The sequence below is a fragment of the Rhea pennata genome, chromosome 10 (genome assembly GCF_028389875.1).
Source record: "Rhea pennata isolate bPtePen1 chromosome 10, bPtePen1.pri, whole genome shotgun sequence".
NCBI lineage: Eukaryota > Metazoa > Chordata > Aves > Rheiformes > Rheidae > Rhea > Rhea pennata.
This window is the reverse complement of record NC_084672.1, coordinates 23,839,617-23,850,297: the sequence shown is the minus strand read 5'-3', so window position 1 is coordinate 23,850,297 and position 10,681 is coordinate 23,839,617. Positions and strand designations below refer to the sequence as shown.

The window sequence follows — 10,681 nt, the reverse complement described above, 5'->3', positions numbered from 1 at the left end:
AGCCCCACTTCAAGCATCCTGGGTAACAGAGAATGGCTAAGCCATTTTTTTTGCTTTGAACACGAGGAAGTGAACCAACCAAAAATGTGCTGGCCACATGTCGAGTGGTCCCCGTGTCTCTGGAATAGCATCTACAGCTGCCACTTCAGTGGCAAGGCATCAAGTGTGTCTTCCCCCAAATGGAAAGGCACTATATGTGCCCATCTCCTCGCCAGGGCACGACACAAGGGCTTAAACAGCTGAGAATCCAGCACCATTTCCAGCTGACCTTAGTCCACAGCAGAGTCCCGGGGCAGTATCAGCAGATGCAATGCTGATAGCCATGCCTGTGGAGGAGGGTGGCAATGATGACCTGTACCAGACCGTTGTTGCTTTGAGTGCCTTCTTCCTCTAGGAATCTGTCCAGTTATCAGGCTATTGTGGAGAAGGGAAAAGCCCTGTGTCACCTATGTGAATAGCTGGAAGGAAGTGAATCCCAGGATCATGAGGTTTTCCAGTGTGCAAATAGATGCTGCTTATTTATTCTCAATGCAGTCAAAGAAAAGCATGAAAGGAGATGCTAGCTATTAGCCAAACTGAGCATCTTTGAAAAGCAGCTTTCACTATAGCTAGACTGGGAGAGCACCTGTAGTATGCTGTCAGTGATGATTCTCACTCTTTAGAAAACTGTTTTGTGCCAGGGTCCACTTTGTTGGGACACTTTCCTCTCTTCTGTTTTACAGCCTTAAATGTAATGTTTTTAGCATGAGCTTTAATGTCTTGTTCCCAAAAAGCACACTCTTGGGACAGTTGTGCTCTGAGAAGGAAGAGAGATCTCAACATTTCTTTCCCTGGCCCTTGGAAACATTCATCTCTACCAGGCAATTCATCTGGTAACATTAACAAACAGGTAATGTACTAGTATGCCACTGAGTTAGGGCATGCTTAAGCCTGCAGGGATGGTACTTGGCTACAGAGAATATGCTAGGAAGCATAAGCTAAGCATGCCCTTGATTACTTTTGGAGGAAGAGGTGTTCAAACCCCAGCAGGAACGAACGTGCGAGGACACTATCGAGCCACAGCAGCCATCGTGTGCTTCATGAGGCCTGCTGACATGAGCAAGAAATAATGAAAAAAAAAAAGATGCATTTGTGAAGGGCTCTGTGTTTTCACAGCCCACTTGGGTCTTGAATTCCAACAAGAGTACTACCTTCCTCTCTTTGGGAGGAGGACAGCAGGCATCTAATATAGGGTTAGAATAAGTGACTTAGAAGCAAGTGTCCTCCTGTGCAGGACTTACACTTTTCAGGTGTCCAGCTGTGCCATACCCTAGGAGTTTTGCTTGGACACTTTGAGTGACTGTAGATTTCTAGTGTGATGTGAGGAACCAGCTGAACATACTTGCTTTCTCAAGCTTTGTTGAATTGTATGGTAGGTGATTAACACTGACCCAGGTCTATTTGAGTAAACATTAAAAAAATGTACTTCCCACGTATTCAACTAAATCCAGTATTTGCAAACAATTGTGCTAAGCTGGACACCAGCACCTGAAATAAACTGCAAACACTTCTGTGTACGAAATCTGTTTTTTAGAGCAACTTCAGCCTCTCTGATGAAGATCTTTCTCCTTTCCACACACCTTTCTTTAGCTTTATCATACAGTCTCACCTGCTCTTCATCATGCCCTAAATCCTTCCTGGGCAAGAACTGAGGGGCTTTAGCATCTTCACTGAGTATTGAAGTGTTAGGAGGGGGAGATAGGGCAAGTCCAAACAACTCACCTCTCTGTCCCCCAGCACTGGGGCACCCACCTACCTTTCACTGCTTTAGGGGGTTGTTTGCAGCATTTCTTTCCCCTAGACAAATGACAGGTGAAACCAGTAGCCATAGAGAGGCAGGGCAAAGCTTTAAAAGGTAATTTGTTTTATCCTTTTGGGGAGCGTCTCAGGAAAACAGTTGATCTTTGCAGCAGGGGGTTGCTTCCCTGTCCGTGCCAGGGCAGGAGGACCCTGCCCTCCTCAGTGCTGGGCCTCGAGCAGCCCCACAGCTGTGCAGAGAACGGCCTCGGACACCGGGGGACTGTACCCAACAGCCCTGCACCCCTATCCGCTAGGGGTACTGCCAAGGGCCGAATGCCGGTGGAAACGGTGACGAGCTGTAATTTATTTTGTCTATTTAATTCTTCCCTTTGTACGTGCAGGAGGGGATGTTTATTGCCATTTTTTTTAACTGTAAAAAACATAAACCTCAACTGTGGACTCCTTTCTACCCCGTGTGGCTGTGTGTTTCTTGCGGGCGGGGCGATCGCTGCACAGGTAGGCGGCTGCGCCTTGCCGGCACCGGGACAGGACTTGCGGACCCCGCTGCTCGCCGCCGTTTCCTCTGCGATCCCGCCCGGCGAGGCGGGTCCGTCCCACACCCCTTGCCTGGCTCACCTGGGCGGGCTCCTCCGGCTTCACGGCTACGGGGCTCAAGTGGACGGGGCGGCGGCGCCAACGGCTCCGCGGCGGCGCGAGCTTCCTCAGCGGCCCCGCGGCGGCACGAACCGTCCCAACGGCCCCGCGGCGGCGCGAGCCCTGTCCCCCGCCGATTGGTCCGTGCGAGCCCTACGACTCCGCCCCCCACCCTCGTGCCGGCTTCGGTCCCTCAGCGCCCCGCCAGCGGCGCACGCGCGGGGCACCACGAGAATTTGTCCCCGCCCCTCCTCCGCGGGGGCCCAATGGGCGGCGCCGCCCGGGCCACCGCGCCCCGTGCCCGCTCCTAATTGGCTGCGCCCGGAGTCGCGGAGTGAGGGGCAACGTGGCAGCCGCACCGCGGCTTACGCTAGCGCCGCCCCTCGGCGGATCGCAGCACCCCGGCCGGCCGGAAGGCACCGCCCGCTCCCTCTCCCCTCGGCGCGCTCGTTGGTTTTGCCCGGGCGGCCGGAGCGGGCGGCGAGCGGAGCGCGTCCCGGAGTGTACCACTGCGCGGCAGGGGAGGGGCGCGGGGCCGGCCCGGGGGGCGGGCGGGCGGGGCCGGATGCAGGCAGCGCGGCGGGCGCTGTGGCCGGGCTGCGAGCGGCGGAGGATGAAGGTGCTGGTGGCGGCGGCGGTGCTGGGCGCGGCGCTCCTGCTGCTGCTGCCCGCCGCCTCGCGGGCCGACGAGCGGAAGAAGGGCCCCAAGGTCACGGCCAAGGTCGGCTGCGGGACCCCGGGGCCGCGGTGGCCCGAGCCGGGCGGGCCAGGGGCAGCGGGGCCAGGCCCGGGTAGGCCAGGCCGCGGCAGGGTGGCCTAGGATGGGGCTGGCTGGGCTGGGCCTGGCTGGATGGGCTGAGCCTGCCCAAGGTAGGCCAGGCTGGGCCGGACCAAGATGACCTGGTTGGGCTGGCTGGAGTAGGCCTGACTGGATAGTCTGGAGCGAGATCATCCAGGCCGAGTCAGGATGTGCCCAGGTGCGCCTGTGGGAGTAGGCCTGGTTGGGCCAGGGCCTGATTTGGTAGGCTCAGGTCAGTGTAGTCGGGATGGATGAGGTTGAGTAGACTGTATCAGGCCTGGTTAGCCCACGTTGGGTCAGGATGGGCCCAGTTGGGTAGGCTGGGCTGAACCGGGGTAGGCCGGATTGGGGTTGATGTGACCGGTGGACTTCATGGGTTAGACCGGGTCCAGACCAGACTGGCTGGGATGGGTGGGTGGGTAGATGAGGTGCAGCTAGGCCAGGCCAGGGTGGGTTTGGTTGGCCCAGGGGACGTCCAGTGGGGGGGGGGCAAGGCAGCTTTGTTGACACCCTTTCAACCCCTCCAAGGTGTTCTTCAGTCTGCGCATCGGTGAAGAAGATGTAGGCCGTGTGGTCATTGGGCTCTTTGGCAAGACTGTGCCCAAGACAGTGGACAACTTTATCGCACTGGCCACTGGAGAGGTGAGGTGCCACCAAATGGCTGGCCTTGCCTCAGCCCCTCCCCCGAGGGGCTCTTCCCCAGTGTCCTGTGGCAGAGCAGACTGGACTCCAGCCTGACTCCTTGTCTCACTCATTTCTCTCCCCTCCTCTGACCTCCAGAAAGGGTTTGGGTTTAAGGGCAGCAAGTTCCACCGTGTGATCAAGGACTTCATGATTCAGGGAGGAGACTTCACCCGTGGAGACGGCACTGGAGGTAATTTGGCCTGCACCAGCCTGGGGGTTGTCCGGCTGCTCCCTTGAGATGGGCCACATTCCTAAGCTGCTGTCCAGGCTCCGCTATGAGGCCAGTGTGGAGTTAGAGCATGATGCCACAGTGGCTTGTAGAGACCTCCGTGTTGGCGAGGGATGGACAGAGCAAGGCTCAGCTGCTGTTGAGTGTGCTGTAGCTTGGGCCTAAGTAGCCATGCCCCTGCCGCAGGAGGAGTGGAAGCTGGAGCGCTGTACTCCTTGCCTCCCACTGGGAAAGCTCTGCTTCGCAGCAGCTCCTCTGCTGGGTATCCTGGCTGCCAGGAACACAAGCCTTCTACCAGAGCTTAGCAAACATTAGCAAAGGGGCAAATCTGCCCCTAGATACACCAACGCACCCCACTTGGCCTGTGAACAGAGCTGCCTGCCCTGCTGCTGCCAACCATTGCTCTCCTCTCTTATCCCGACTTCCATCAGTGCAGCACAACCTTTCCCCCCCACCTTAGGTAAGAGTATCTACGGGGACCGCTTCCCTGATGAGAACTTCAAGCTGAAACACTACGGCCCTGGCTGGGTGAGCATGGCCAATGCTGGCAAGGACACCAACGGTTCCCAGTTCTTCATCACCACAGTGAAGACGCCATGGCTGGACGGCAAGCACGTGGTGTTTGGCAAAGTGCTGGAAGGCATGGTAAGGGGGGGGTTAATCATTTGTCAGGGTGGCACAGCACCAAATCAGATGTTGCATGAGCAGGTTAGCTGGGAACAAAGCGCTTTGGAGGATGGGACCCTGCTCTGAGCTGGCTCTACCTAGATGGCCAGCGCAACACCCAGCACTGCCCTAGTCTCATATGTGTGCTTTCCACAGGATGTCGTGAGGAAGGTGGAGAACACTAAGACAGACAGCCGAGACAAGCCCCTGAAGGATGTCACCATCGCTGACTGTGGCACCATAGAGGTGGAGAAGCCATTTGCCATCGCCAAAGAATAAACCATCTCCCTGGCTCAGCGAAACGGCAGGGCCCTGCGCTGTGGGGGCCCAGCTGCAAAGGGCTGCGGGCCTGGGGCTGCCCCACTCTCCTCCTCCCGTGCATTTCCCTGCCTTCCTGGTGTCAGCCCTGGGCAGGTGAGCAGCAGCTGAGTCGCTGTGCCCCACGTGCCCGCCTCTACTGCCCAGGCCTCCTCCTTCACCCTTACCACATTCCAGCTGGCCAGCGGGCAGGACAGGGTGCTGGCTCCTCTTCCCATCACTTTTGTAAGAAGCACATGCACCAATAAATGTGACCAATGTGTTTTTTAGAGAGTTGTCTCTATCCTGCTTTCTGGGGACTGGGGCTTGCCTGAGCCTAGCGTCCATCCAGCAGCAACCCTGCTTGTGGATCCCTCAGTTGAGCTGCTCAAGGCCTGGCAGGGCACCTGTGGGAGCTCTTTGGAGACCCTGGTCATGCTAATTCCCCCAAGCACCCCTGGGGCAGGGGACCTTTGGAGACCAGGAGGAGAGGGGCACATGGGAGGTGGAGGGGAGACTGCTACATGCTCCTAGCTGTGTTTGAGACATGAAGTAACTTCCCCATGAGATCACCTTGCTGCAGCCAGCCCTCTTCCCCCTTCTTTCATGTTCCATTAAATTGAGAGCAGAGCTGCAGCCGACCTCAAATTTGCTTTTGTAGCACTAGAGCACAGCAATCAGCTGCCAATCAAGCCTGAGTGATTTATTGCACAGTCTCCCAAATGCCAGAAACCCAGACACTGAGGGGTTTTCCCAGTACAGTTCAGAGTCCAAAGGCTCCTCCCGCAAACCCAAAACAAGAGTGCAGAAGGCAGAACTCCTGCGCTTAAAACTAAGGCACTCGAGGGCTTGAATTGCCATGGTTAGAGCAGGTACAAGCCAGCTCTAGTCTGGCGAGCAGCTGTGGCTCCTGCTGTACCATTTGGCTTCTTCCATCCTCAATTTTCCTGTCTGAGAGCAGCCCCTCTTGCTTTCTAGCTCCCTGTCCTAGAGAATGTCACTGCTGTGGGCCTTCCTAGCAGGCCTGGCCGGCCACTGCGGCTGCATCACACACGTGCTTTACATGAACAGTGTTTCTAGTGCGAGATGTGGAGCCAGGCCCCACCACTACATCCCTCCCCTGAGGTCCAGGACACCCAGCCGGTGAGCGGGGAGGGCCCCTCGCGGAGCCAGCCTACCCTTAGCGGCGGCGGGGAGGCGGCGGGTGCTGCGTGCGTGCGCTCAGGAGCCTGGCTGGCCGAGGCCCCGCGGCGCTGCCTTGCGAGAGGAGCAGCTCTCCGGGACGTAGAGACCCTGCAGCACGCCGCTCAGGACTGTATCAGGAAGCAGATCTGCAAAGCAAAAGGAAAGGGGTGAGTGCAAGCAGAACAAGTTGAAGTGAGAGCAGAATTCTTGCGGCAACACTGCTTGGCTTGGGGCTTTGGCTAGACAAAACCTCTGTGGGGAACAGAGAACTGTCCCCAGAGCACTGGACCCCGCAGCGCTCTGGCTCCTGGGAACATGCAGAAAGCGAAGCTGGAGCAAGACTCGGGCAGCAAACTCACCATGCCCGTGCTGCCCAGCTACATGGGACCATGTTGCTGCAGGTCACGGGCCACCGCTCCTTACCTGTGGATGGTGGCCGTACATAGGGGTCTCGGCAGAAACTCATCACAGGCCGCTGGGAAGGCAGGCAGCCAGGCCTGCAGCAGTAAGAGAGAGGTGAGCAGCGGGGAAGGTCCCCTCGTCCCACGAAACCCCTCCACTTCCTCACAGCAGGGCTCCTGGCCATCCCAGCCGAGGGCACGCTCAGCCATGGGTCCCCAGCCCCACCGCTGCACGGCAGCCCCTCGACCCGGCCCCCAGCGGCAACCTACCTGCTCGCCTCCGCGGCAAAGCGGCTGGAGGAGCTGCAGGGAAGCAGAGCAGGTCAGCAGGTTGGCATTAGAAGAGCTGCTGCCCTCAGCCTGGGCACCACCACCACCACGAGCAACGGCAGACATCCTCGCTTCGCCGTGTGCCCGTGGCACGGCACGCAGAGGCCGCCGGAAGAGGTCGGCCGGAGCAGGCACGTTGCCCGCGCCCCAGCTGAGAGCTGAGCTCCGGGTAACATTCCCCGTCATCCCCTCCCGTGCCTTGGCCAGGCTCGAGGCACTTCTTTACACCGTGCCGGGAGAGGGAGCAGGGCGCTCGCGGCCATGCGGCCTCCCCCGCGCACCGCGTGGCGGGAGTGGGGGGGGGGGGAACAGGTGCTGTGGGAGCTGCCAGGGCTGCAGCTCCTGCGTACTCACGGCAGGCTGCCGGCCCTGGGGTCCGGCTGGAAATGCCGCACCTTCAGGAAGTCCAGCACCTCCGGGGGGAGCTCCGCGTTGTGGTACAGGACACCCTGAAGGAAGCACACAGCATGGGGAAGGAGTTTTTTTTTTTTTTTTTTGGGGGGGGGGTCAGCACCCCACAGTGCCCCACTGTGTCATGAGTGACCCCCCCTCCCCCCAAACACCCCTCGAAACCCTGGGAAGGCGCCTTACCTGGATGTAAAGCTCCAGGCCCTGCCGGCGCTGCTCCAGCACTTTGGGCATCCAGTTGGGGACCCGGCGGGGAGGGAAGTCCGGGACCTTGCAGGTTTTCTTGATCTAGGGCCGAGCACAGCATGGGGCCCAGCGATAAGGGGACGGTTTGGGGCGAGGCTGGGCGCTGTGCCGCCCCAGCGCCCGTCACCCTGCCGGGGGGGGGGGGGGGGGGAGGGCTCCACCTCTGCCCCTGCACCCCAGCACCCTCCCAGCTCAGCGAGACACCGCCATGGGGGGCCGCACGCCCCCCCCCCCCCCCCCGGCTGGTCCCCCCCCGACGCCGCACGAGCCCGCGGCCTCACCCGCTTGTGCAGCGCCTGGAACTCGCTGTAGCGCTTGGCCACCGTGTGCCGCCGGCCATTGCACAGCACCTCCACCCTGAACACCTGCGAGCGAGGGGGGGGCACGGCCTCAGCCGCCCGCCGGGACCCCCCGCCTTGGGGGGGGGGGGGAAGACGGCACCCCCCCCCCCCCCCGAACACACACACACCTGTGGGGGGGGCAGGCGGGACCCACACACACACCTTGGGGAGGCAGACGGGACACCCCCCCCCCACACACACACACACACCTTGCGGGGGGGGGGGGGCAGCCGGGGACCCTCTACCTTGGGGGGGGGGCAGACGGGGAGGAGCTGAGGGGAGCATGGGCCCTCCTAGGACAGACGGGGACCCCCTCTCCGGGGCAGAGGGGGACATTCCCCCACACCCCGGGGCAGACGGGACCCCCCCCCCACTCCCCACGGGGGCAGACAGGGATCCCCCCCCCCCGCGCCGGGATAGACGGGACCCCCCTCCCCCGGGAGGACGGGGCTCCCCTCCCTCCCCCGCAGCCCCCGGGGCCGGCAGGACCCCCCCCCCCGGCCACCGCGGCAGGTGCCCGCCCGCCGCCGCTCACCGTGTGCGGCTTCTCGGGGCCGCGCGCCGCCGCCTCGGGCTCCGCGGCCGGGATGGACACGGCGATCATGGCCCCCCCCCCCCCCGCGCCCCCGGCTGCTGCTGCTGCCGCCGCCGCCGCCGCCGCCGCCGGCAGGGCCGCCCCGGCCCGGCACGTGCTCCCGGGGCTCCGCGCCGCCCCGGCACCGCGGCGGGCGGGCGGGGAGGGCGGCGGCCGGCGGCGAACCGCCCCCGGCCCTGGGGGGGGGGAGGGAACCTCGGCCCCCCCCGGCCTGAAGGGAGACCTCGCCTACCCCCCCCACCCCCCCGCCCTGGGGGGACCCGGGCAGCGATGAGGGGAGCGGCTGTGGCCCTGTGGGGCAGAGGGGCCCCCACAGTGCTGCCCCCCCACCATCGCACCCTGAGGGGGGCTGCAGGGTGCCGCAAGGCCCCGGGGAGGGGGCCCACATGGCCCGGCCACGCTCCCCGCTCCATCTGCGCCCGGGCCAGAGGTGCCCCCCCACCCCACCCCCCGAGAGCTGGGGCCCACTGCAGCCGCAGGTTCCGGCACTGGGGCAGCCCTCGGGGCTGGGAGCTACCCTGGGCCTGGTTTGGGGTGAGGGGGCCGGGGGGGGGGGGCTGCCCGTGCTGCAGCTTATCGGTGCAGAGGGAAACCCCACCAGGCACCCGCAGGCTGCCGCCCCGGGCTACCAGGCCCGCCGGGGCGCACGGGGCCGCGGGGCGCACGGGGCCGCCGCACCGGCTCCCTCGTGGATGTCTCGGCCAATTCCAGCGCAGCAGAGGAAGCGATACAGGCTGGGACAGAAGACACAGGAGAGTTTTCACTTCCCCAGTGACAGGCCCTGGCTATGTCCCTCGGCTGCAAGCGCAGCAACGCTGCACCACCATCATCATCATCCTCAGGGTCATCTTCACAGCACAAGCAAGAAGGCGCCTTCGGGCCCAGCAGCGCGCTCTCCTCCCCGAGAGCGCTGAGCGAGCAGCACGGCGGGAGGACGGCCCGGGGCCAGCCCCAGCTCCCGCACCCGCCGCCTGCGGCCTCCTCGCTCCGCTGCGGAGCGTTCGAGAGCTCTTTGCCTGCTCGCCTGGTGGTCCCATGTCCGGGAGGCAGCGCAGCCTGCACCCCCGATGCCGGGTTAAGCTTGGAGCCGCTGCGCAGCGTCCCAGAGGCGGCTTTGCAGGCAAGTCACCGACAGTAGCCTGTGGCATGGGGGAGAAATGATACCAGCGAGGGCAGCCACGGCCGCGTGACGCTGCTGAAAGCGCCTGGCGCAAGGTTCGGGGCAGGGGGGGGAGCCGAGACAGCCCAGCCTCAGCCAACAGTTTTCGTTGCAGGAGCCGGTGTTTGGCTTTACCTCCCACACAAGGGTCACCGCCGGGAGCACCTGCATCTCGCAGCTCCCTCCGGGCTTCCCCGACCCCAGAGCTGCTGCAGAACCCGCAAAGCCCATCAGATGCTGTATTGGCACCCTGCCCGCCCCGCCAGCCCCTCTTCCCCTGGGGCAGGCAGGCAGGCAGGCAGGCAAGCCAGACAGCCCGGAGGAGCTGTAGTGCCCTGGCTCCTTCGGCTGGTGAATGCAGTTTTCGAGGGCTGGCCAGTCCCTGAAGTGTCACCCGAAGTCCCCCCAGACACTTGCACCCAGGGCGCATACCTGCTGTAAGCACCCTTAAGGACAGCACCGGGGAGCTCACGCAAGCTGCTTTGTACAGATTTAACCTCCCTTGGTTTTATGGGAAGTTCTCTACTGCAAGGCAAAGCCCGGTCAGCCCGGCTCCTGCGGAGAGAGGCAGTCGGCAAGCGACGCGTGCTATCTTTGTGCACTTCAGCCTGGCACAGACAGGAGCCCATGCTGGGCTGCTCAGGGGAGGGGTGACGCAGGAGACAGGACCCTGCCATGTAGGGTGCTAGCTGTGACACCGGAGCAGCGCAGCTCTTGGCTGCACTTGGGACAGCAGCGCCAGCAGCCCACAGCAGTAGTGCAGCACAGGGAAGGCACGTGAAAGGGAAGGGGGAAGTTGATAATAAGGTAACTTTTTTATTATATATATATACACACACACACACACACATTAAAAAACCACAAAGAACCAGTATCAGTTTTGATTAAAATCTGCTAAGCCCACTACC

At 62.1% G+C, this 10,681-nt stretch overlaps 2 protein-coding genes across 3 annotated transcripts; one reads left to right on the top strand and one right to left on the bottom strand.

The window, feature by feature from the left end:
• Positions 1-2,974: 2,974 nt before the first annotated feature.
• Positions 2,975-5,398, top strand: PPIB (peptidylprolyl isomerase B). The gene is made up of 5 exons (XM_062583890.1): positions 2,975-3,154; positions 3,761-3,874; positions 4,013-4,106; positions 4,606-4,790; positions 4,968-5,398. The coding sequence occupies exons 1-5, from the start codon at positions 2,999-3,001 to the stop codon at positions 5,088-5,090; spliced, it is 672 nt and encodes a 223-aa protein (XP_062439874.1). The 5' UTR covers positions 2,975-2,998; the 3' UTR covers positions 5,091-5,398.
• Positions 5,399-5,790: 392 nt separating this feature from the next.
• On the bottom strand, positions 5,791-8,631 carry SNX22 (sorting nexin 22). Of its 2 annotated transcripts, XM_062583891.1 has the most exons (7): positions 8,555-8,631; positions 7,960-8,043; positions 7,616-7,720; positions 7,379-7,473; positions 6,965-6,997; positions 6,717-6,790; positions 5,791-6,439 (listed from the first exon to the last, which is right to left on the bottom strand). In XM_062583891.1, the coding sequence occupies exons 1-7, from the start codon at positions 8,621-8,623 to the stop codon at positions 6,330-6,332; spliced, it is 570 nt and encodes a 189-aa protein (XP_062439875.1). In that variant the 5' UTR covers positions 8,624-8,631; the 3' UTR covers positions 5,791-6,329. The 2 variants fall into 2 exon arrangements, with proteins under 2 accessions (XP_062439875.1, XP_062439876.1); XM_062583892.1 differs by lacking the exon at positions 7,960-8,043.
• Between the last annotated feature and the right edge of the window lie 2,050 nt (positions 8,632-10,681).

Coding starts and splice junctions, on each gene's coding strand:
- SNX22 (XM_062583891.1), bottom strand. CDS start 8,623: ATGATCGCCGTGTCCATCCCGGCCGCGGAGCCCGAGGCGGCGGCGCGC. Junction 7,474..7,615: donor GCCTGGAGCTTTACATCCAG/GTAAGGCGCCTT, acceptor TGCTTCCTTCAG/GGTGTCCTGTACCACAACGC. Junction 6,440..6,716: donor TGTACGGCCACCATCCACAG/GTAAGGAGCGGT, acceptor TTTGCTTTGCAG/ATCTGCTTCCTGATACAGTC.
- PPIB (XM_062583890.1), top strand. CDS start 2,999: ATGCAGGCAGCGCGGCGGGCGCTGTGGCCGGGCTGCGAGCGGCGGAGG. Junction 3,155..3,760: donor GCCCCAAGGTCACGGCCAAG/GTCGGCTGCGGG, acceptor AACCCCTCCAAG/GTGTTCTTCAGTCTGCGCAT. Junction 4,107..4,605: donor CCGTGGAGACGGCACTGGAG/GTAATTTGGCCT, acceptor CCCCCACCTTAG/GTAAGAGTATCTACGGGGAC.